This window comes from Fringilla coelebs, assembly GCF_963513975.1.
Source record: "Fringilla coelebs genome assembly, chromosome: 18".
NCBI classification, from domain to species: domain Eukaryota; kingdom Metazoa; phylum Chordata; class Aves; order Passeriformes; family Fringillidae; genus Fringilla; species Fringilla coelebs.
This window is the reverse complement of record NC_140044.1, coordinates 11,312,817-11,339,244: the sequence shown is the minus strand read 5'-3', so window position 1 is coordinate 11,339,244 and position 26,428 is coordinate 11,312,817. Positions and strand designations below refer to the sequence as shown.

Genomic DNA, 26,428 nt, shown 5'->3' with positions numbered 1-26,428 from the left:
GGGATTATAGGATTTGCTATGAACAGTCCTGGGTTGAAGAGCAAGTTCCTTGTAATGTTGCAACGTTTTAACCAAAAAATTGCTACCCCACCTGTGTATTTTTTGTGGTACATTGTGTTTCAGTAGGTTTATTTTACTGTCAATACTGATTCTCTGTAGTTTTGGGGGTAATTTTTGAGGACTTTCCTTTTAGAGACAAAATTTGCTCCTTTGGTTTAAAAAAAAAAAAAAGAACATTTAGAATATTTAGAATATAGACCTATGAATGTAGCTCTGTGTGTATCCTATTTAGGAACACATTGATTTACAGTAACTATAATCCTATATTTGGGGTCTGGAGTGCTTATATTAAAGAAAATCCATCATGATGACAATGTAATAAATGTAATATGCATGTTGAAATGAAAAATATAATTCATTTTGATAAGCCTTATATATCCCATATTACTGTGTTCTTTGAGGAACATTCTCCCTGTTCTCTTTCTCTCTCTTAATATATGTCTAAAGTCTTTTCCTTATGTCTTTCCTACCTAGCATCACCCTCTCCTTGTTCATTTTCTGTCCAAAGCAAAACCCTTCAGAGCAAATCTATGTTGAATTCCTACTACTCAGGTACTAGTGCCAGACTTTTCTTTCATTCCTAAATTTTCTTTGCTTTTGTACGTTACCCAATATAACCTATAATAGAGCCAGGCTTCTGAGTGTGAGACACAGCTAACCTTGTTTTCATTTTCTGTAACTTTTCTCTTCCTGATGATCCTCTGTTGATTTCCATCGATCCCTGTCGTGTGGCTGAACGGAATTCCATCTCAAAGTTTCATCAGACACCGTCCCATCGACCACGCTGTTAGGTAAGAGGACAGGTATGGTGTGCTGGGCTGAGCTGGAGAGCACACACTCTCTGTGGCATGAAAATAACGCTCCAAAATCCGAATTAATCTTGTGCTCGTGCGTTCGTCAGAAAACTTTTGTTTCATTTGTGTTTTGTTATTGCTGTTAATTGCTCTCAAAGGAAAGAAAAATTCAGAAATTAAGGTTTAGTCATTTTTTTCAAGTATATGTTTGTGGTGTTTGTGAGAGTCCTCAGGATGAGGTGAGAGGTGAGAATTTGACTCCATGTTCTCAGAAGGCTGATATATTATATGATATGATATTATATCAATTATATTATAGTATATCAATTATAGTATATAATCAATTATATTATAGTATATAATCAATTATATTATAGTATATATATTATATTATATATATTATATTATATTATATTATATTATATTATATTATATTATATTATATTATATTATATTATATTATATTATATTATATTATATTATATTATATTATATTATATTATATTATATTATATTATATTATATTATATTATATTATATTATATTATGCTGTACTAAAACTATACTAAAGAAAGAGAAAGGATACATCAGAAGGCTTAAAAAGAATGAATAATAAAACTCGTGACTGACTCCTCAGAGTCTGACACAACTGGACAATGATTGGTCATTAGTTAAAAATAATACATCACACATTTGGATAAACAATGTCCAGACCACATTCCAGAGCAACAAAACATGGAGAAGCTCAGGCTTCTCATCTTGCCAGAGAAGAAATCCTGGGGAAGGGATTTTTCAGAAGATACCATTGTGACATTTGTTGTTCCTTATGTCCATGTTCTGGGCCCCCTGACACAGAACCACAGAATGGTTTGGGTTGGAAGGGATCTTTACAAGCTCTCTAGGCCATGGGCAGGAGCACTTTCCTATAGATGAGATTGCTCAGAGCCCCATCCAGCCTGACCTGGAATGTTTCCAGGAATGGGGCATCTTCCACCCCTCTGGGCAGCCTGTATGTTTTTATAGACAGTTTATTCTTTGTATCTGGTCTGAATATCCTTTTTCCATTTAAAACCACCCCTCTGTGCTGTGTGTGAGACTCAGCTGGACCTGCCTCAAGGGTTGCAGATTTAAGTGAGGATTTGCATGTCTGCAGTTTTGGGTGAAGTTGCATGGATAAAGGTCATTTGGAGAAATTCCTGGCTGGGTTTTGGGAAGTGGCTCCACATGATTCTGTGTATGCTGAGAGTTAAATGCTAAATCTTTCAGGCAGTCAGGTATGGATTTGAGTGGATAACAAACAGACAGGTCCTGAGAGGCACAGGCTGTTCTGTGGCTCTGTAAGACATTAGAAGGGAATTCTGCCCTGGCACAGGGTGCCCAGAGCAGCTGGGGCTGTCCCTGGATCCCTGGCAGTGTCCAAGGCCAGGCTGGACAGGGCTGGGAGCCACCTGGGACAGTGGAAGGTGTCCCTGCCCCTGGTAAGGGGTGGTACTGGATGGTCTTTGAGTTCCCTTCTCACCCAAACCACTCTGATTCTCTGATTTATGAATTCCTCCACTGTGGAGCAGAAAGATGATGTGTGGCTGATCAGAATCTAGCCAGTGGGATTTATCATTTTGGATTATCTACAATAAATGTTCCTTCCAGACACAGTAATCGACCGTGACTGCTTCAAGCATCACTCAGAACATGGAGAAGGGCCACACTTAGACCAGGAAGAAATGACAGCCAGTGGCTCTTCCTTGGCACAGAGGCTTGGAGGGGCTGCCACAAGACACACATCCATCCTGCTGCCTGCCAAAATGCTGATGGCAAGGAATGGAGCCTCTGAATGGGGTGGGGAAGGAAAGGTGTCCATTTCCCAGGTTTCCTCTCATTTCCCAGAGGCTCAGTGTCATCAACAGAAAAGCCTAAAGGCAGGTTTCTCTTCTGGCTGTACTTTAGTCTGGTGTTTGGCATCTGGGAAAACCTGGCCATTCTTTGGGGGAGCTGTTTTGCCCCCTCTGCCCTGATGGAATTAAGGTGTGAACTGCACTCTTGGTACAGTGAAGCTCAAGGAGCAACGAACAGGTTCCCTCTGCGCTTCTCCTGCCACATCAAAAGCCCACAAAACTTTTAAAACCCCAAATTTTATAAATGGAAAGAGGAGATAGGAATCTAACCAGCCTTGTGCTTATATATTCAAAAATATTTCAAATTTCTACTAAGCACTATATCTGTGTGAGGATTGATATCCCTGTTTTACACATGGGAAGTTAAGTACAGAGCACTTTTAAGACATGAATTACACAGACTGGTCACTGTCCCAGTTCCACCTGAATTTAACAGCCTGTGAAACAGCCCCTTACATTGGAGAAATTTTTATCTTGTGACTTGCAGACAAATTATAACCTTGGCATTCTGGTTTCTCAGACAAATCCATCAGATGTTAGATGTTGCTGTAAGAGCAAAAGAAGTTTAATTTTTGATGTTTATTAATATTAATTCCCAGGGAAGAAAAACATATCTTGAAAAGGAATTAGTCATCCCACTACCAATATCTGTTCCTGCAATTCAGTACTGTTTGTTCCCATCTATTATGCTTTCTGCTAATAAATGTTCTATATTTGCAGTATTGCATGGCTCCCTAGGCTTGGCTGTGACATGTAAGATACAGGAGATTTGGGATTTGCCTCTATCCCAATTCCTGATTAATACTTTTTTATTAATGTTTTTAGTGAAGCCATTTTCTCTTCCAGTTTTGGACAACTCTGCATTTTAAATGTTTTGCTCAAACAAACATCTTCACTAGAGAAGGGAATATCTAACACTAAAAAATACATGAGGCAGATTTTCACTTGAAGATGAGGTAGCACAACCTTAGGGATTATTTTTGGGGAAAAGATTAATGTCCAGTAGCTCTTGAAGATGTTCAGGAGATCTCATCAGGGGATCTCTGCAGGGGAACCAGCATGTCCTCCCCTTGCATCCTTTGGCATCTCCTGGCAGCAGGAAAGGACATGGAGCTTTGTTCTTGTTCCAGCTGCTCATGAGGATCCTCACAAGAGGGATTTTAGTGCCTGCAGATGGGCAGAGCAAGCAAAGAGAAAAGTCTCAGACAAAAAACTGGCTGTGCTTAGGAAGACATAGAAATTTCCCATGGATTTTAAACTTCTGTAGCTTTTTTGCCCACCCCTAATCAGTCTGCTGTGTGTACACCCCCAGCCTATTTTGAATAACTCAAAGATGTTAAGAAGCCAATATTGCTGCTTTAGCAGGTGCCTCTGTCACTGAATATTTACTGTGGGATGAGTGATTTTTATGCAATGGATGCTCAAAAATTCAATGGCTTGACCTGCTCAGGTGCATCAGAAGCCTTCCAGGCCAAGTCAGCCTCTAATAAGGAGCTGTGGGAGAGGTTTTCCAGCACTTCTCTGTGCTGAGGTTTGTCAGGAGCAGAGTGAGCACCAAAATTCAGACCTTTGCAGGCTGGGCCTGGAGCTGAATTTCTCTTACATTTCTTCCTGCCTGCAGAAGTGGAAACCCCTCTCTTCCAATCTTTAGTGGCTTGTAGTTTCAAGTGCTGTTTTGAAATTTCCAGATGTTTCTCAGATGTAAGTGAATGTGTCTGGAAGGTGGGTTGGTCTGGCAGCCTCTTTTCACCAAGGAGACAAAGACAGATTGGGCTTGGTGAGCTCCACAGTTACATTCCTACCAAATAATCCCAAATCACTGCCCACCTCACCAAAACATCTTCTTTGCACCTTTAACAGGATTTTCTTTTATGTTACCTGATGAAGAAAATGTATGTAATAGTTTTATAAGATCAGAATACTCTTATGTAAGAATACTCTTGTAATGCTAGAATACTTTAATATTCTTATTAGAATGCTCTTATAAGATTAGAATACTCTTATGCTTGGTGTTAACCAAACAATTCTTACAAAATTCTGGAATCTCTATAGAAATTACTTACTTTTTTAAAAATCATAGACATGTGGCTCCTTTATGTCTTTGAAATGAAAGGTGTACCTTCTGTGCTCTGTCAGGCCTGCTGTTAGAAGGCTTTGTTAAGGAATGTGCCCTTTCAGAGCTCAGTTGATATCACTAGATAAATGGTGTTTTGCCTTTAGTTTGCCATACCTCTGTTGGTACTGTAGATAGAATATTAGAGTTGGGTATTTATCATATAATAAAGCCTTGACACACACAAAAAAGCAAATTATTTTTCATCTTGCACCGTATCCCTGGTGAGGAGGGAAGAGGTATTAGCCATGCTCTAGTCACCCTCGGAAGATGTGAAAGAATTGACAGCCTTTGCTCTAGTGTGGAGAGACTGGCTCTGTGTGTAATTAAATCCATCACAAACACCACTCAAAACATAATTTATTTTGTGCAAAGGGTGTCGTATTGCATCTTATCACTTGCCAAGGCTGAGAGAATAAAAAATATAAGCAGATATGATAGCTCTGTCATTTCAGTCACAGGAGGAATTTGTAGACCTTAAAGCAAAAGTTTTGAGAGAAGCTTCTGCAGCTTCACAGGAGTGCAGCTTTGCTTTTAGTTGTGAGAGGCATGGCTGAGTTTTCTGGTCAGGAGACAACATCATACTCTGTGCCCAGATATCCATTTCTCAGTCTAACTATGTTTACAAAACAAATGATCTCTAGAAGAGCATCCAAAGCTTTAATCCCTAAAGGTACTCTGGGTGGGCAGGACCCCCCTCCCCCAGCAGCCTTACTGGGATGTTGCACAGGGCTCTGATCATACAGAGCCACTTCCAGTCTGGCAATCTAATTTCTCAGCTGCTCTTCATCTTATCTGTGACATTTATGGAGAAGTTCATCAGTTTTTCTGTGGAGGCAAACATATTTATTTTCCTTGTCTGAGAAGCACAAAAGTACAGAACACAAGGTGGTGTAGCAGCAGGCAAGCAATAATAACTCACTGTCAGGGCTGCTCATCAGATGGGGGAAGGTTCCACTGAAGTGACCTCTGCTCCAGCTCCTCTCTGTGTGCTGGAGCCTCTCTGTTACTTCTTGGCACAATAAGACCTCAGGGTTGATTTCAGCAGGTTCATGATTATTTCCCCAGCAAAGGCATTCACAAAAAAGCCCCATTTCATAGGCAGGGAGAATTTGAGAATATGTGAGCTCAGCATTGTTACTGCTGCTTATCTGCAGTTTCCTGCTAAACACATGAGCTGAGATACCTGAAGAGTTTCCCAATCAGCCAAGTTATGTAATCACTAATTTACTGTCAGGGAATCACTAATTTACTGTCTTCTACAAAATTTCAGGGTGTTAGGTGAACTCTCAAGCTGATCACAGAATGGTTTGGGCTGGAAGGAACTTTAAAGCTCATCTCCTTCCACCCTCTGCCGTGGGCAGGGACACTTTCCACTAGACCAGGCTGCTCCAAGCCCTGTCCAGTCTGGCCTTGGACACTTCCAGGGATGGGGGATCATGAAAATGCCAGCTTCCAGAATCAAAACATCTGAGTTAGCAAAGGACATCTTATTTGTGGAATAAGAGTGGCACTGAAAAGGGTTAACAAACAAGCTGGCAACACCCTTTGCTGTCACAAGCTGCAATCCTGTCATCAACAGCATGTTCCCAGCCACATGCAGAATACCTGCCTTATTTACAGCTGCACAAATAGAACTGTGGAAAATTGGAGATTGTTCTAGGAAGGAACCAGAGCCCTGAGCAGCCTGCCCTAATGAGACTTCAGAAGCTCTCAATTGATTTACTTTATCAAAGAGAGACTGAAGAAGTGATTTGATCAGTGCCTGCATGGGTCAGGATTTCAAATGCTCAGAGGGCTCTTTAATCTAACAGAAGGTATAATAAGATTCAGTGCCTGCAATCGAAGCTAAGCAAAATCAAATTGCAATTAAACAATGTTTAGTCAGCGAGGGTAATTAACAATTGCCACAATTTTGGGGGTCAGGATAGAATCACCACCTCCTGAAATGTTTTAATTTGATTATTTCTTGGAATGGTATTCCATCTATGGAATGCAGTGAAATATGGTGGGGTGTGTTCCTATCAAAAGCATGAGGACATATAACTAGGATAAATGTGCATATGAAATATAATTTTAAAAAACACCTGATGCATGATCCTCCACATTTAGTAGTTTCTGAGTATTAGAGTGAATTCTTTCCTGCAACTTTCCCATTTTAAAAAAAAGCAAAAACAAAACAAGAACTATTTTCCTGTTTTTCTTTTCTCTCTGAAAACTCACTAAAGGCACACATGCTTTATAGGCACTGCCAAAAATTTAGTGCAAAGTCTTGGCCAATTTGTCCTGCAAAGTCATTCTCATTTGCAGGGGACTGGGGAAGTGTTTGTGAGAAGCAGACAGAGAAAAGGGACTGTGGAAAATTACTTTAATTTGCCTTTAGTGCAACAATTAAAGCAGCAGCCTGACTTTGCTGGAATCTTTGTTGTCTTTCCCAGTAATAATGGTGCCAAAAGGAAGGAGATGTGCCTTATAGCTGCACGCAGAAGGAAAAGCAAAGCCTGTTTGCCAGCCCTCCAAAGACTCTTTTGGTTGACTGTCCTAGTGAGAGATTAGTCTGCTGCCACCTCCCCTCCCACCTGCATTTTGAATTGTTCACAGAATCGCTGCAAACACATCCTGAGAGCTGCTGGCCTCCCTCATTACCGCGCTCAGCTCCACGCTCGTGGGGTGATTAGAGGGAGAGGGAACAACGTGTGACCTGCATCAGGCTTTATTAGCAGAACATGGAAGTGTTCAGCTCAGCTCACACACAGCAATTTGTGCCCAGAAAACCCCTCTGCATTTCCCTTGACCTAGATAAAATGTTGGTGGGAGCAACTGAGAGTCCAGAGCTGCTGCTGTTGTTGGGGTTGGGAATTTGTTTTTTTTTTTGCAGGTAGCTCAGGTGCCATGTATGATGTGTTTGTCACAGAGGACTGGAGGAGGTGATGGCCTGAACAGTTTCAGCTGTGTGTCCCAGGGTGGAGAGTGGGGTGACCCACACTATGTGATGCTTTTCTTCAAGCAGAATCACCTGACTGTGGGAGGCACACAAACAGTGCTGGTGCTGCCACAGATCACACTTTGCATTCTTCCCTGTGAGGGTGCTGAGGCCCTGGCACAGGGTGTCCAGAGAAGATGTGGCTGCCCCTGCATCCCTGGAAGTGCTCAAGGCCAGGTTGGACAGGGCTTGGAGAAACCTGGGATAAGATGATATAAGATGAAATAAGATGATCCCTTCCAAGCCCAAACCATTCTGAGCTTCTGTGCCACAAGAGCTGTTCCTACAGTCAGTGGGACTGGCTGTAGTTATGGACTCAAAGGCCAGAGACAGACCCCTCTTTGCTGCTGAGCACCTTCTTCTAGTCCCACCTCCACACCACGAGTGCCTACCTTAAGAGAAGTTATTCTGGAAAGAACCAGCCGCCCCTTTCCTGGCTCTCACCCCTCCCTGTGACACTTCTCTCTGAGAAAAGAGCCAAGTACACCAGAATTAAAGGAACTGATGAAGAGAGAAATTAGTAATTGCCTGCAAAGCAGCTGGCTGATCTGAGCTCCATTTTACAAGTCGCCTGTGCTCTGCGTGTGCCCTGCCCGAATTAGCACCAGAACCACACATTAGTTTTAAGGCTCCCTCTCGAATTGGGATCTCATAATGTTTTTTAATTGGGGCTGATAAAAATGTGGCATTACTTGCAGGTTCCTCAGAGAAGCCAATTGTGAAATTGGGTTTGTATTAAACCTAATGATGGAAAATTAAGCATAGTGCGTCTGTCGGAAATGGTCCGCGATAAAAATCTTCTCCTTTTCATTACAGGAGGTTAATAGGGAATAGGGGAGCAAAGATGCACTGGGAAAGCGAATCCAACTAGGGGAATTAATAAGCCTTGAAATTCCCTCTGTTCAGAGTTCTCACACTGTCATTAGTCAGAGCATTAGGGATGATTATACAAATGCTTTGGATGTTACTCTTCCTTAAATCCCAAATTTATTCACATTTTGTGTTTGAGGGTTGCTTTGCTTGAGCCATCGTTCTGTAAATCTCTGAGTGTCCTGGGAATGTGACTGTGTTTATGAGAACCTGGGACTCAGAAATCCTGAAATTCAGGAGTCTAATCTTCAAAGCAGATGATCACTGTGCTAATTTATTTCAGAGGAGCAGGCTGTGTTCAGCATCTCTGATCATTCACCCCCCAGCCGTGTTGATGTCCCACTGCTGATGAGCTTGCCCTGCAGCAGTGTCCACTGCTGGCATCCCTATCTCCTCACAGTCCTGCAGCTACCAAACAGAGCATAGCCCTGCTTTCACATCTTCCCCTAATCTAATAATAAACCAGCTGAATTGCTATTTGTCCTGTCTGAGCTGGGGACACAGTGGGATGCCCTCAGCTCTCTGCTCCTGCCCACCTTTGCAGGAGGGACATGGGCAGCTGCTGCCCAAACACCACAGTGGCTTCTCAAGCAGAGCAATGTTTACAAGAGCATTCTGAGATTATTTCTGCCTCAAAGAAATCACCCTGAAATTGCAATTTGATTTATTTATTCTTTATCCCTTTAAAAACGTGGCCGCAGTGTTGCTCTCAAGGGGTGGTATTTCAGCTCTTTGTCAGTGAACGTGCTGTATGAAACAAACCCTGTGTGTGGAAGCTCAGGGGGCTTTTGTGAACAATCTGAGGGAGGTGCATTTTCTGTTTGCTTATTTTGGGTAAGGCCAGAAAGAATTGATGCAGGTTTTATGTGTGAAAGGAGCTGAGCATCTCAGATCCCTGCAGTCCTAGGAAAAAACAGTGCTATATTTGGCCAAATACTTAAATTTGGACAGCTCTGCTAGATAAGTCATTGAATTTTTCATTTAGTCTGAGTTCCTGTTGTTAAAGATTGTTACAGTCAATTGTTTGGTTATTGAAGTTATTATTTCTTTTCTGTTAGTTCACTGGGAATATTTTCTTGTGCATACAGTTTTGCTGGGGATATGAGGATGCAATTCCATCTGCATAGTGATAGATTTCTTTAAATCCACTTCTTTCAAAATGACCCACTTTTCTATTAAGTTTACATATCTGAAATTTAAATTTCTGCATGCAAGATAACTATATTTTTATGCTGGTTTCTTTTTTTTTCCCTGATGACATTACATCTTTGTCATTGGCATACAAAATTTTAGGCCTGAACTAGCAGAACAATTGACTTTGCCTGAGCATCCTGACTTAGTTGAAATGCTAATCCTTTGCTTGCTGTTCACTGGGGTCCCTCTCAGCTATCTCATGCTGTACACCCCAAATCCTGCCTGGATCTCTTGCTCATCTCTGTGTCTCTCTGAGCCATGTTCTTTGCAGGTTTGGGAAGACAGAAGCTACGTAGCTCTGTTGGAGTTGCTGTGGAGAGCTCACCCTTGATGTGCCATATCTTTGTTAGCCTGACTGGCTGTTGACTCTCTCCCTGTCTTTTTGGGTTTGTCTGCCCAAAATATTGAAGTGTGATTTAGTCCTTCTTGGCATCTGAGATAAACCTGTGTTTTCTATTCATTTCTTTACCTCCTTTCGCCCGCACCAGCCTGCGGGGTGGCGTCAAATAAACAGGGAGAGGATGAAACTGGGACTGTCAGGTATCTGAGAGCTTGTTCTGCCCATCTCCCCACAGACAGCAGCCACGGGGAGCTGGCGCAGCCCACGCTGACCATCCAGACCCACCCGTACCGCAGCTGCGAGCCCGTGGAGATGTCCTACCCCCGGGGGCAGTTCCAGCCCGCCATCCGAGTGGCAGACCTGCTGCAGCACATCACCCAGATGAAGAGGGGACAGGGCTACGGCTTCAAGGAGGAGTATGAGGTGAGAGGAGCCTTTCTTTGCGTGGCTGATGTGTAAAGCGTGTGTTTTACGGTCGGCTTTTCGCAAAGATTAGAATTAACATTAGATGTGTTGTGTTAGAAAGTTGTGCTGTGTTAATTTTCTTAAGTAGGGTGCTAAATATAGTTTTAGGTTATAACAAAATGTTAAAATAAAAACTATGCTATGTGAGATACTTTTATAAAGAAAGGACTCGCACCAGATAGCAGCCACAGGACACCTGAATCTTTCAGAGAAGGAGAATTTATTGCCCCATTATCAGAACAAACGAATTTCTTCCTGCCTTGCTCAGCCCTGAAGTCACCGTCAGGATTCAGAGGAAGAAGCTGACACTGCCCAGACAGAATCCTGTGTGTGAATGGAATTGATGCACCATGGATGAGGTGTATGAATATGCAACACGCTGTTGTTTTAAAGGGTTAATCCTCTGTTAACATGGATCCTTTTTCAGGCTTATTTTGCCCAGAAAAAGGTACCCAGACTGTCCATAACTCTTTGTTTCTATTATCTCATATTGTCCTAATCCAAATTGTCCAAATTTTTATTACTCTAACTATATTACTATTTTTATAACCATTTTATTACTATTAAACTTCTAAAATTTTATAAACAAGCGGTTGGCGTTTTTCACAACTGAGTAGGGAAGTTGCACTCATGAGGGGTAGAAGCTTGGGAGAGGAGCTGGTTTTGAGAGTTTCTTTTCCTTAATTCACCCTCCTAATACTCTTCTTTCTGATTTTGGTTTTGAGGGCAGGGTTTTGCAGCACTATCTTTGGAGGCCCTCTGTCCCAAAGAGAAGCTGTTCAGTACAGCAGTAAGTGGGTGACACTGTGCTCATGCATGTCCCATAAAGAGCAGGCAGTGAATATTCAGCAGGAGCTGAACATGCAGTCCCACAGTCCCTTCCTTATGGGTGTTTTCCTTGAGTAGTGTGAGCCAGGCTGGGAGAAAAAGAAGGGGTTTTGCCTCAGCTTTTTGGGAGCTCCAAGTCCTCTCTCATAGTTGATCACGTGAAATCACAGGGCAATGACCTCAATGCACAGTTGTCAAGTCAAGGTCAGGTTTTGTGTAGCTTAAATGGAGGTGAAATTTTCCAATATGGTCAAACCTCTGGCTCAGAATAGGCTTGACTGGCATTCTCTACCAACTCCACGTGAGGGGATGAGTAAAACCTATGCTGGAAAAATGAAAGCTGCCCTATTTTCCCTCCCCTCTTCCCCCTGCAAGCTGAAATGACCAGGAATATAATCCACATGACCAAAAGACATGATGATGGGGATGATTTGGAAGAGGAAAACACATTTAGAGCAGAGCAAACAGAAGAGGGAAATAGCATCAAACATATGTGAGACTCAGCTCTAGCAAGTGATAATTATAATGAATGTAGTAAGCTCGTGGGAAGGCAATAAGAAATTAACATGCATAGTGGCATTAAAACTATTTAAAAATAATGTAACAGCTGTGAAAATAAGTTACTTAATGAAAACAGCTCACTTTTCCACCCTGCAAGTATGAGTCCTTGGGGTTTGTGTCCTCAGTGCTGAGGTTTGCTGTAATTGGGAGCCTGTCTTTTTCCTGGTCCTAACCAGGGAGTGTTTTTTTAATCATATGGCATCAAAAACTGTCATAGCATATGTTTCTGGAACTGTATGTTAACCAGGTCTAGGCACTCTTGCCCCATAATCAAGCATGCTAATTAAACTATCAATATAAAGAGCTTTGTTTAATACTGAAAAAGGTTAATAATTCTCTGAGGAGATTTACTTAGCCCCCCCTTGGCCTCCATTTCCATGAGGAGTACCCAAAAGTGCATTGAGCTCCATTACAGATGCCCTAAGACCCAGTTCTTGATGTTCAAGAAGAAAACAGGTGCTGGCATATATGTAATTTTCTGGTGCTGGCATTGGTAATTATCAAAATAGCACATTAGCATGAAAAATGTCAATGCAACTTTCAGCTCCACGAGCTCTGCCTTCCCCAGAAAGTGCTGTCTGCAGATGTATGTAAGGATGATGACACTACAGAGATCTGCATCATTCCTTTCTTTACAAGGAATGGCCTGGAGAATGCCACAAGCTCACAGATCCCCTGTGTTGTTCCTCCCTTCCATCAGCCGTAAATGCAGGCGTTTTCCAAGGTGGGATTTGGGTTTGGGGATGGGATGGAGGCAGCACTTCAGCTCCAAATAGCAGTGGGGAAGGTGTCAGGGAGCAGGAGAGCTCCTGGAAGGTGGGAGGTTTGAGCTGCCTGTGAGTGGGGGCTCAGCCTGGGATCTGCAGGAGCACAGAGCTGCAAAATTGGCTTTGCAAGACGCTTTGCAGAGCAGCTGATAAAATCTCGAGAAAGAATTTGATGTCTCTTTTAAAGCGTGTTTTCAGACACTAATATCAGTGTCACCTCCAAATATGCTCCTTTTTTTTATTTTTTTGTCTTCTAAGGAGCTGATTTTCTACTTACTTTGCAAATTGATAGCATAAATTGCAGCCTGTTTAGTGACATGTTACCAAATAATTTTACTCTCATGAAAAATCACTTTGAACGGAGCATATCAGTCACACATGACAATCTCTTATCTCTGTGCCTTCCCATCTCCGCCGAGTAACCTGGAAATTGCATTCCATATTTGTTTAAAGGATGCCTGCACCTACACGTGTGAGCACAGGCAGCTTGTTTTGCTGAAGGCACCTCGAAAAATATTCCTGGTAGCTGCAGGAGGAGCTGAGGAGCGGAGGGGATGGTGTGAGGGGTGTGAGTGCTGGTGTTAACCGGGTGTGAGCAGTGGGAGAATTCTGTCAGCACTCCCTGTCTGTGTTATTTTGGGGCTGCCTGAGGGCAAAGTGGGACTTTGGGCCTTTTTGGCTGCTGCTTCTGTTCAGTGATAAAACAAGAGGAGCAGAGGAGAAGAATCAATCTGTCAGCGGTGCTGGGTGTAGATGGCACGGCTTGGGGTTGGGAATAGCCATAAACGTTTAAACAGGACACATTTAAATGTCACCAGTTCCTTTTCCAGAACATATCAGCTCTGATTTGTTGGGAGCTGTGGGACCAGTCCCACAGACTTATTGCAAGCACCAATTACTGGCTAAGGAGATAATAGGCTTAATTATCCAGACTCATTTTCCATTATGATTTAGGATGTCACTAATGCACATTCTCCTGCTGCATTACTGAGACTGTTTAGTTATTTTAGATTTTGTGGCTCCTTTCCTCAAACATCTTAGTGTTGAGAGCCTTCAGATGGTGGAATTCACCCCTAGACTTTAACCCTTTAACTTCTGCCTACACATTTTCATGTGGCCAGAAGAATAGATCTGATGGTTGGGGCTATGAGGGGACACTGCAAAATGAAAGGCTGAAATACTTTTTTTTTTTTTCAGATTATGTTTTTTAGCCCAGGTAATTTTTTAACTCTGGCTCCCAGCAGGTTTGTGGGAAGAGTTTTTCCACCACTGTTGAGAAGGGAATGGCTTCAGGGGGAGGGCCAGGGCTCCCATGGCAGAGTTTGGGATGAATTGATGTTGTTGCCTTTGGTAGCAAAAGTGCAGCATTGAGGTGGATAGTGAAAATGAAGGATTAGATTTTTTGTATTTAAATTAAAAGCAAACAGCAAACTAACTAAATGCATCCATCCAAAATTCAAATTGGCTTGCAGTGAGCCTCAGTTTAATGGGAACACTTCAGTTATGGCTGGGCTGTGGTGCTTAGGAAGCTTGATTGAGATGAAGCTGACTTTGAGAGATCTATCCTTGTAATTTCAGCTAAAAGTTAGATCAATTTAGCTTAAAAAGCTTCACTGTAACCTAAATTCCACTAGTGGGAAGATATTTCAATATAGATATCACAAAACTTCTCTAAGAGAAGTTTAGGGAGTTTTAGAAGTAGAAAAAGCCTAAAAATCAAGTACCATTTTTTTGAACACTAAAAGTCTTCTCTTACTAAGTCAAAGAAAGAAGGGGGAGAATTTCCTGGGAAAAAAATGGATTAAATACCAGTGCCTGAGTGATCTGTCCTGATTTAACATTTCTGATAATGCAGATAGGAACAGGACTCTTTTTAGAATTATAGAGATACTTATTGTACCATAAAAACCTGAAGGAACAAAGCATTAGCCATGCTCCTCATTTTCTGGATGCAAGCCAATTATAATCCATATTCTTGTCTTTCTTTTTAATACAGTTCCAATTCTTGGTGCTGCCTTTTTTGGGATCTCACGGGCAAATTATTTGGGTTGTACATGGAGTTCCTCCAATTTGTTCACCTGGTGTTTATAAAAGTGGGGATGTAAGGGGTGTCCCTGCAAAGGTGGTTGGTGCTCACCACCAAGCAGAGCTGTGCTCCCTCCCTTCAGAGCTGGTCAGTTCTCTGGAAGGCAGGGATTTCTGTGGTATTGAATGCAGTGAAAAATCCTGGACTCTTAAATCTTCAGAGGCTCCATCAGCAAATATAAAAACATCAATTTCAGTGGAGAATTGCATGTTCAAATCAAATGAAAGGATACGGTTTGTTGAAAAGGGATTTATTGGACCTGAATATATTTTCTCTGGCCAAGATAGCTTCTCCCATGTAGAAGTCATGAGAAAAGATTTTCTTTTATTTCTTTTCCTTTTCAGATGGCTCTGATTAGGCACCTAATGACAGTTGCCATTCTCTGGTCAATCTGCTGTAATTCGATATTAGTGGCAAAAATAAGGCACCTTTCTCCTTGCTCTTTGAAGATGAAAATGAGCCTTCTTCACCTTTTCTTTCACTCAGAGGTTTTTTTTGTTGTGTGTGAGTTTCTTGGTCGGGTGTTTTTTTCCTCAGAAGATGAGCTGCTCTTTGGCAACAACAGTCTGCAAAGGAAATATATGTGTGATCAAAGCCCTCACCAATTACAGAGTTATTACTCTTTCTCCTGGGCTTTTGAATAGGAACTCAGTGTCCCTGTCTTTGTCAGCAGAGCTCGTGGCAGTGCTGCAGTGCCTGACATTTTCTGTCCTGGAACCCTTTGCGGGGAAATTCACAGCGATCTGCCCTGCCAGGGGTTTGCTCATATTAAGTTTAATTGTAACACCAGTGTTGTAGATCCTAATTGTGTCTCTCTGCTATTGCATTCAGGCACATAATAGACCTGGGTGGCTTGTGAAGATGAATATAAATTCATTTTGTAACACAGCTGTGTCAAACTACCCACTGCTGGCTGAGGCAGATGTGACTCTACAAGGACTCTGGTATAAACCCTCTGTAATTCCCCAGGGACCAGAAATAATAAAACCTCCAATGATGATTTTAGTGATGTAGAATCGTGTTAGGGGGTACATCTGGGAGGAGAGGCAGTTCAGGAGGGGCTGCTCTCTTCACCCATGGTTTTTCCAAGAAAGGCAGGACCATCCATAACTGCTGCTTTCCAGGCTCTGCCTTGAAAATCCCTCCTGGACGTGTCTCCAGGGTAAAGTGGCTCCTGTGAGGATGTGCAGAATAGTTGTGGGGCTGAGTTGGAGGGAGGGTGACACTGTGTGTTGCCAGTTCCTTTCCCTCTTCCTTCATCATCTGAAAGAGCAGATTTTAGGAAAATGGCTGTTTATTCTTGTGCTTCATGAGCATGCTTTACCTCATTTTTCCTCTCTTTCTTACTCATGATCTAAAACCCTGAGCTGCTTTATCTTTCCCCAGAGAAATCCAGTAAATGGCTTGTATTGCATCACCCATTATTAACACAGAAATAGATGAAACCACTCTATTTTCAGCTGAAATATGAAAGGCTGAGCACTGGGTTTCAACCATCTGAGTTTTCCTAGAGGTGTGGTCAAGTGAAATCTCCCCAAGTCTTGTTCTACAGGAGAAATGAGGATGACCTGAGACTGTGCAGCCAGAAACAAATTCCCCTGATCATTTCAGATGGGAAGTAGGAGGAGGAAAATGATTCTTGGCTGGCAGTAGACAAGAGATGCAAATGGTCTGCACGAGCTCTGCTTTTCCCATCAGTGCAGGTGCCCTTTCCTCACCAACAGCGTTTCCTTGGTCAGCTCCTGGATTATGCAGCTCCTTTATTTTTTACCCTGCTCTTCTTCTTTAGGCCTCTTCCCCCACCTGAAGGCATTTTCCAGGTGATTTAAACCCTCCCTCATTGTTTATTTTGCAGGCACTCCCTGAGGGACAGACGGCGTCCTGGGATACGGCCAAGGAAGACGAGAACCGCAACAAGAACAGATATGGGAACATAATCTCCTGTAGGTGTAAATTCACTTTAAACTGGGCATTCTGTCAGATCTCACCTGTGTGCTCTGGGGAAGGGTGTGTGTGAGAACCTCACCAGGAGCTGGCTAGCAGTACTGAGTCCATTTGTTACAGGCTTTATTCCTGGGATTTATTTTATTTCATTTTTTTAATCCTTATTTTTCATAACATCATTGCGTGATGTTACACATTTTCCACCTGCCTTGCTTTCTGCTTTAGGTTTGTAGCTCAAGGGTTAAATCCTTTTGTCACTTTGTATGTGATGATGTCCATTTTCTGTCTATTTTTACTACAAAACCCAGAGCCACAAAAGAGAGGAGCTGCAGACAGATCAGATTTTTAGCTGTGGCTCAGAAACCAGGTTTTCTTCTTCCTTGTGGTCAGTAGCCAGTGGAGCAGTCACTGCTGGTCCCTAGAGAGCTGGTTTGAAGGGTGGGACGAGCTTAACTTCTGCCTCAGGATCATAATAAGGCAACTGAAAATGCACTAAAACTTCTTGGCTTACTTCTTTCAGTGATCAGTTCCTGTTGATGTTACAGGAATATCAACACACAGCAGAGCTGCAGGGCAGGCAAGAGTCCATGAAACCATTTAGGACAGCTTTATTCTTCAAAGCAGGACTAAATTCACCTTCCTCATTTTTGTTAGATATTTGTCAAGCCTCTTCCAAAGTTTCTCTCCAAAACTGAGATTTCCACAAGCTCTCCAGGCAGTTCACCAGTGTTTCATTATTCCTGATAATGACTGGGGAGAGGAGGTATGAGAATTAATTCTTTTCAAGGGCTGCTGAGCTGAATCAAGTTGGAGAAGCCAAGCTTGAAACCATCAGAATAAGAAATCAGAATATAAATGAACGTGCCATAGATTTTTCATGACTGGGAAAATCTATAGAATGCTCTGAGAGCAAAATTAAGTCGTACTGAGTGATATATTTCATACTATATTTTTTCCTTGGGTTAAAAATGTATTTCTTGTAGAACAAATAGATTTTACTAAAAAAAATTTTAAAAACCACCAAAAAAAAAACCCCAAAAAAACCCAAAAAACAACCACCACCAAAAAAGCACCAAAACAACATCAACTGACCCAAGACCCAACTTCTTCATGAAGAAACCTCACCTCACACATCACTACTCCTCCCTTTGAAGCCTTGAGATAAGTGATTCATGTGCCATTTTGGGGCACTGACGTAGAACATCTCGGTTCAGGAGCCCTGTGGTAAAGATGAAGGAATCTGGAAATAAAGATTGAAGTTTGTGAGCCCCTGATGTGATCCCAGTTCTGCTGCTGGCTTTGTGTGGTTTGTGAGCAGGTCACCCAGTTCACCAGTGTTCTTTATCCATGTGGGAAATGGAAGTGACAGTGCTGGAATGTTGCAATTAGCATGGAAGTTGTCTCCCTTAATTTCAGCTCCACCTCGCTGTGGAGCTTTCTGTGTCCCAGTGGCAAAGAGAGACATGCAGACAGACATGCAGACAGAGGCTCTATTCAATCTGTACAATTAACTCCAATTAAATGAGTCTAAGACAGATGAATCATCCAGCTACAGACCCTGGATTGAAAGTGGAAGTGCTGTGGTATGACATGAGGAAGGAAATGTGAAAGGCTTTGTTTCCCTGTATGATTTTGAGGAAGCACTTGGCATAATTCAAAAGAGGAGGTGAAAAGAGGCAAAACTGTGCAAAAGCTTCCATCTCATTTATGTTGAAGGTGGTCATGAAGAAAACCTTGAACTCCCAAGTGAAATGTGAGGAGTTCAAGAAGCAAAATCAAGGAAGATAAATGGGATGTTATCTAAAGAGAAGGTGCTCACAAAGACAAATTGTTGTCTAACGAAGAGTGACGTGAGCCTTTTAGCTCTAAATATAAATACAGCAGCAGTGCAGATAGGAGGTGATGAACTTGAATAAGGGAATGCAAAATGTAATCAGAGCTAAGGAACAGGAATCTGCACGGTGTGAAGTGTCAGAAAAGGAGCTCAAGTTTGAGGACTGTTGGGAAAGATTTCAGAATGGGGCTGAGAGGGTGGAGTGGGCTTTGTTCTCTTCAAATATTTATCAGAACAAAGAGTTTCAGAAGGAAACAAGGGCTCTTTTAAAAGACAAGGAGAATTTAGAAATATACAAGAGCGATATTGAGAAGGTTTGGAAGGGAGGAGAAAAGAAGGATGCCTAAGGGGGGAGCACATCATTCATCTGCTATTTTGTAAAACCATTGCAACGTTTTCAGCTGAGCCTGGAGCCAGATCCCACTGGTGGGCAAATTGGGCAAATTCCCTGAGTGAAGTCAGGGGCAGGAGCCAGAGCAGAGGATGGAGAGCAGAGCTGAGAACAGCAGGGCAGTGGTTCCCTCCAGGCAGGTCATGAAAACAAATTGTGCTCTGTGGGTACAAACTGGGCAAAAGCCTGGGCAGAGGAGGTGTAACACAGTCTCTATAGCCTGAGCTGGTTTGTTGTACTTCACTTGTAGTGGCTGATGAAACCCAGAGCAGCACTGGTTGCCCCTAGCAGTTTATTTGGTAAAAGGCTGCATGTGGCAATTAACACTGTTTATTTAACCATTTCATCCCTTCTGAACAACAAATCCCCTGCCTTTTTGGGGAGTGAATTGGAAAGTCAGGTTTTGATCTGACTTCTGCAGCGGCTTCAGAGACTGGTGTTAAAATGTGGGTTTGTAAGCAGCATTGCTCAGTGAATCACAGCAGATTAGATCTTGTCTTTACAGCCTCATGGGTAACAGCACAGCTACAGGACTGTTTTACTGGCTCACTGCTCCCCCAGAGCTGCATTAACATCGTGCCTCTCTCTGAAAACCCAGATCACACTGCCAGCCCCAACACCTGCTGCTCTTACATTTGCAAACCAAAGCTGCAGACCAGCCTGAGAGCTGATCTGTTCATGCAGAGGAGGGGCAGGAGAACTCCAAGAGCTCTCCCCAGCTTTCCATCATGCTGTAACAGTTTTTGGAGCAAGGGAAGGAAAAGCTGAGCAGTGGTTGGGGTCTGCATGACCACAAAAATCCACTGTGGATGGTGGGAAGATGCAGACAGACTTACCATGCTGAAGGAAACTGTCCTGCTTGAACCTTTTATTATATGAACAGAGCCCGTGAGCTTTGCTCCTGCACTTTTATAAAAGCTGTAAAAACAAAGACAGTTGTGGAGATGCCAGGATTTTCCTTAGGGGACAAGCGTAGGCAGTGTACCCATTTATGTGCTGAAGCAAAATGATTTAATTCTGCTTTAGGGCCCAGATATTGAGACCTTCAAAGAGCATCAGAAAGTGATTGTTGGGCGAGGGATGTTGAGCTGAATCTATTACAAGAGAAGAGAAAATGTCCAGAAGCTATATGGGACCTTTGGTTCTATTTGATTTCTCTCCATCTTGCCAAGATTTAGAGCCATTACATTACAGGGGAATAAAAACTCTCAGATGAGAGCTGAGGATGGGAAGAGGTACGATGGTGTTTTGCTTCAGCTGATGGAGAGAAATTTCTGTGCCTTTTCTTTTTTCCCTGGATTTGAAGTCTCATGATGGTCCACTAAAAACTACAGAGCTGGTGACAAAAAGACAGTGGAGAAATTTGCTTTATTTCCTTCATGCCCTGACTACTATATGCTTTGGGTTGGAAAACTCAATTAATCAGAGAATTTTGGGGTGGAAGAGATGAAGAAGCTGGCACACAGGTGGAGAGCACCTCTTTCTCAGAGACAGGGATAAAAAAACCTGCATAGAATTCCAGACTGGTTTGGGTTGGAAGGGACCTTAATGTTCATCCAGTTCCACCCCTGTCATGGGCAGGGACACCTTCCACTGTCCCAGGGTGCTCCCAACCCTGTCCAACCCTGCCAGAGACAGATTGTGCCGGTGCCTGACATCAGTATTGGATTTAGAACAGAAATCTTTAATTTCCAAGCATTTTTATTCCATTATTTCTTCTCTGCTACATAGTTCTTGCACGTCTGTGTGATCTCCATGGAATTTGTGTGATATCCATGGAATTTGGCCCTGACAGGGTGGGATTTATTGTCACCCACATGTTTTATGAAAAATCCTTTCCTTAGGATTTTTCCTCCTGAGAAGCTGAGGGGCCTCAGGAACAAAATGTGAGCAATGATTGTCTGCTGCTGTGGGATGCAACAGGTGGATCTGGGATGGGTCTCATGGGGTTGTTTCTAATTAATGGCCAATCACAGTCCAACTGTCCAGACTCTTTTGGTCAGTCCAAACCTTTGTTATTCGTTCCTTCTCTAGTCTCAGCTCATCCTTCTGATGAAATCCTTTCTTCTATTCTTTTAGCATAGTTTTTAATATAATATATATCATAAAACAATAAATCAGCCTTCTGAACATGGAGTCAACTTTCTGGTCTCTTCCCTCATCCTGGGACCCCTCTGATCACGATTTATCCCACCTGGATGTTGCCCAGCTCTCATGGCACACTGCAGGGTCAGTGGGGGCAGGAAGGGGAGCACAGAGTGAGGATGACTCTGCAGAGCTGGCTGTGTTCCTCCATCCCTGAGTGGGGAGCCCTGACAGGCAGTTCAGACGAGCTGTGTAATGTTTCGATGGCGAAAGTTGTGCGAGATTAATCCGGTGCTGGTGTCAAAATGAGACGTGGAGAAATTGCAATGATACTTCAAATGATCACTAATGGGGATTTTGACAGGAGTTTAAAACGGTAACAATTTTGTGCTAAAACGGGAGCACAGAGCTTTTCAGTGAAATTCTTGTCATTTTTGAAGTCTGTTTTAAGACCAATTTTCAGTCAAACTGCTCTTCATATAAATTTAGAGTTCTGCTAACTAGCAAAAGGAGTGGAGTAAGAAGGGAGAAATAAAACCATTTACACATTTGTTAAGGTTTTTTCTATTTTTTTTTTTTGTGGTCCTGAATGCAACTTTTTCTTCTCCTGTTTACCCTCCATTTTTAATGTTTCTTAGAGTCCATTTTCAACACACAGGGATATGATGTCTGATAAATTTAGTGAAGAGTTGAGCTACATTTTCATTTCAGTCTGCCAAGAATTCTGTGTCCTTGGCTAGAGGAGTCCAGTGGATAAAGAGAAGAATCAGAAATAAGTTTTAACCATTGGGAGAAGAGAGAATAAATGCATTTGCATTTCCTTAAATAGCTCTTTAAAGTCTGTAGGCAAAAAACCCTAAGTACAAGATCCTTACTACTAAGAGCATAATAATTTGCCTTTTTTTCTTTTTTTTCTAGTCAAATCCCAAAGTTTTTTTGTAGAAAAAAAGATATTTACAAGAGAACTTATTTTATGAACTTTTACCCAGACTGTACTCCTAAACTTTAGAACAAGGTTAAAGAAACCATTAAGACATCATTAATATTTTCTGTGCTTCACATATACACAGATTTTTTTTCTGCTGCACTGTTCTCACTTGTAAGAGCAATAAATCTCCCTCAGGAATTAATCTCATTTTAGTAAAATGCGCAATGAAATATTTTGAATTCTAGCCTCAGAAAGCAAAGTTCAGCTTAAAGCATTTTTCATTTGGTCCCAAAATATGATTAGAACTGAATGGCTCCTTTTAAAAACAAAACAAAAAAAAATATAGCATTAATCTTCAGTTAAATTTCTTCATCCTTTATGTTTTTTCCCCATATTTGACCTTAAAAAAAAGGGAGGAAGGAAAACAAACCAACAACACTTTTTTGCACCTGCTGAGCATCTTTTTCTTAGCCACAATTATCCATAATTGCCTGAAATCATGGAGCTGCTCTCATTCTGCTTCCCAGGTCTTCCCCATTCAGCTCCCTCTGGATGTACCCATCCTGCCTGCTTTAACTTTCTGTCGAAAGAGTGGCTCCAAGTGCTGAAACTTAATTTTGATGTTTGGCTCCATTAAATGAAGAGAGGCAGGTGCTTCCTCCAGGGTTATTCAGGGCACTCCAGCTGCAGACATTGTCTGTGTCCCTCATTAAAAATGAACCTGAAATCCTTTTCCCCTGTCATTGGGGATGCTTTTGATCTCATCATTTTTGGTCTCATCATATTTGGTTCTGTTGTTGCGATGAGTTGAGACTTCCACAGTGGAGTTCTCTTAGGAGGAGTCACTAAATGTTCCCCTCCCAGGCATTTGCTCCAGGGTTTGCTTTTTCTTTGCTTTTGTTCCGTGTGACTGCTAACAAGTTTAGTTTGCTGCCTGGAATTGCAAGTGTGAAATTGTCTGCGGGAGTTTCCCTGTATTTCACCCACTTGTCCGCTTTAATCAGTTCTTTGTCTGTCTGTGTGAATTGCTCTAAGTATAAATTCTTTTGTTGTCTGTCTAACCACATGATTTACTGCGACTCCTCGTGCAGCTGCCTTGAGTGCAGGTAATTGGGAACATCAGCTCAGAGAGATATCCCCCCTCCCCCGTGTCTGCAAAGGTTATATTTATTAATACAAATATAACAGAGCTTTTGATGGATTCATGCGCAGAACCTTCCTTGAATGTGGATATGGGATTTGATAAACACAGCAATGTGGTTGTGGTTTTTTTAAGGTGTGTAAATCTCACCCAATGGCTGAACAGAGTAGAATCATTCCTTTACACAGCCAAATGAATATTTAATATATGTCCAAGCCTTGGTTTTCAGAACTGCTCGCACATCTGTCTCCACAATTATTATCTGATTCTACATTTAATTAAGACATGACTAAATCCCTTTTGACTGAGTTACTGCAGAATCACACCTCATATTTTTATGTTTCATTGCTATGATTCTTTTTAATTGAATGTAAATCATGCTCAGGCCTGTGTTCTGCAAAATACTGCTAAACATTAATGCTGCTCTGACTGAGAGCTGTGCTCCATCGAGCTGGTAGGGAGGAAATAAACTTAATGGACTCGATATTATACTTCTTTTAAGAAATCATTTAAAAATGAGCACAGCATGGCCAGCAGTGACCCCCATAACCCGGTAGCCTCTGCCAAGCAACTGGCCCTTAGAAGCAGTTCTGCAATTAACTGCATGCCAGTGCTGGGACTGCCAGAGCAAATCACATCAGCAGCCTGGCTCTGGAGTATCTCTTGTGACAGAGCCCAGCACCAGCTGTTCCACAGAAAGATCAAAATATTCCCCTGGTGGAAAATCATGACATAATCTGCCCGCTGGGGTAGTTCCTTTCTGCGTCTGAACTGTGGAGCATGCTGGGAGATGAAAAGATTGATCTCTGCTATTTTATTGCCTTATCTAAAGTAACTTTGAATCTCCTCAAAAAGATGAACATTTCTGATTTTTGTTGGCTTTTTTCAACACTGTCTCAGTGCCATTTTGCTGCTGTGGGTTGCATAAAGGAATGTTGCTCTGATTTAATTTGTATTTCCTTCCAGTTTCTGGGGTTTTCCATTCCTTATTTGCTGGGCTTCATTGCCATTTTACCCTCCTTAATCTTTTATATCTCTGTCATGATCTATTCAATTATGTCCTGGTCTTGTCAGTTTTAGCTCTTGCCTCAGTTTCCATACATCAGATGAAGCCAAGGGACTTTGGAGCCTCCAAGCAGGAAAACTGTTTCCTGTCCCAAAGCTCCCAAACCAGGCACCATTTGTAACCTGTCTCAAATCTCCACAAGGATTATGGTGGCAGCAATGAATTTAATGAATGCAGAGCATGACTAATTAAGGATCTAAACATAACATCTTAAACACAAAGGGCTTTTTGCAACAAGAACACAGGTGATGCTATTCCATTTTTGATTACTGTAAGTGTTCAATTATTCAATTACCCCGGTGGGATTCTGAGGCCAGGAGTTGCCCTTTGTGTGCCCCTTTCAGCTCAGGGCATCCCATAAATCCACCACACCACCCTTGCAGGAGCCAGCAGATACACCACATCACTTAGAAACTCCTCTTTATCGTTACTGTCACTTTTTTTCCTTTCCTTCCTTCAGATGATCACTCAAGAGTGAGGCTGCAGCTGCTGGATGGGGACCCTCACTCTGACTACATCAACGCCAATTACATCGACGTAAGGCTCCTGGACATCCCCCTGTGACAAACCCTCCTGTGACAAGCCTGCCTATGAATTCCTTGCCTCTGACACAGGGACAGGCTGTGGATCTGATATGAGTGACAGCTGAACGTTGCACAAACGTTGTGTTGTGACAGGGAGAAGGTTCTCAGTCTCCAGTTTATTTTGTCTGACCAATCTGGGCAGATGGAGATTTCCTGTGTTTGACAGATCCACCAGCATAAGTGGGACGTGGGCTAGATGATGGATGCAGAAATCAATATCAGCCCCTCACAATAGCATTAGTTGATAGCAGAGACTTGCCAGCTACTCACAAAGTTGTGGTGCAGAAGGCATGTATGTAAACAGATTGACTTTTTTTTTCAGTGTTCTAAAATGACATTGGAAAAGCAGCCTCTGTCTCACACACAGTGATCCAATAGATGTGCATTTCTTCAACACAGCAACAGGAAACGTTTAGAGTCGTTTCTTGAAAGGAAAAAAGATGCCCTAGAATTTTCACAGAGACAAATTCATACCTTTCTTCTTTTCAAACAAGGAGATGCAATGTTTTGCCTATCTGTTTTCAGTGTTACCCTCAGGTAACACAGGGTTTGTGTTTCTTTGTGGAAATTGTTGAAAAGTGCCCCATTCCTGTCTTATCTTTGGCATGAAGAGATTGTGTTATTCATCTGAGGGGGATGCCCTTACTTAAAATCTCTTAAGGCCAGCCCATTCATTCATTCATTCATTCATTCCATAAACAGTTAATTATAATATATTACATAATTATACACTGTCCAGAGGGCAGCAGTTGGCACCTGAAAAGTATCAAATCCCTGGTGGGCTTTGTCTGAGCTGTGATTTCACAGACACTCATCTATTTTCTTTTTTTTTCCAGGGGTACCATCGGCCTCGCCATTACATTGCAACTCAAGGCAAGTTCACTCTTGTGTGTCTAAATATTTGCAAACCCACTGCTGCTTTACACTGTTGTAGGAGCTTTTTGTGGGGTGACATCATCTGTTTTGGGGAACATCTGAAATTTTGTTATATGGGTATCACTGAAAGGGTGTTGGGGACAGATAAAGGGACTCCATCATTGGAAGACATGAAAAGGCAATTTATTATTAGAAATTCACAGTTCTTATAGAAACAATGCTGGACCTAAGACCTGATTGGCCTTTAGGAATCTCCTCTCACCTATTGATCAAGAAGGGACAACTCCTTCTCGTAAACATCTCTGACAAACAGAGGTTGCCTGCCAGGTGTAGAGATTGAGATAATAATTGCTTTAATTCTTTCTCTGAGCTTTCTCACAGCTTCCCAGGAAAATCCTGGGAGAGCTGTGTCTCTCTCCGTTCAAAATATATGTGGTTACTACACATGGGCAAAAGAGGGAAGGATATAGAATATTCCAAGATCTTTATGGCACTCAGACTTAAAGCCTCAGCTGCAGGAATAGAAATTGCCACAGACTTAGAGGTGGCAGCACAGCCTAGAATGTGTCATTTGTGCATGAAGTATGAGAGGACAACTACAGGGCACTCTGTGGGTCTTGGGTTTA

The 26,428-nt window shown here is 42.1% G+C and overlaps 1 protein-coding gene across 1 annotated transcript in view; it reads left to right on the top strand.

The window, feature by feature from the left end:
- The window catches only part of PTPRT (protein tyrosine phosphatase receptor type T), a gene marked incomplete at its 5' end in the record, with an annotated part of 453,063 nt that overhangs the window by 403,655 nt on the left and 22,980 nt on the right, over positions 1–26,428 (top strand). The window contains 6 exons of the mRNA XM_084218107.1: positions 535–612; positions 816–851; positions 10,482–10,669; positions 16,809–16,896; positions 24,803–24,879; positions 25,763–25,799. Of these exons, the coding sequence (XP_084074233.1) occupies positions 535–612; positions 816–851; positions 10,482–10,669; positions 16,809–16,896; positions 24,803–24,879; positions 25,763–25,799 (504 nt within the window). The remainder of the gene's footprint in view (positions 1–534; positions 613–815; positions 852–10,481; positions 10,670–16,808; positions 16,897–24,802; positions 24,880–25,762; positions 25,800–26,428) is intronic.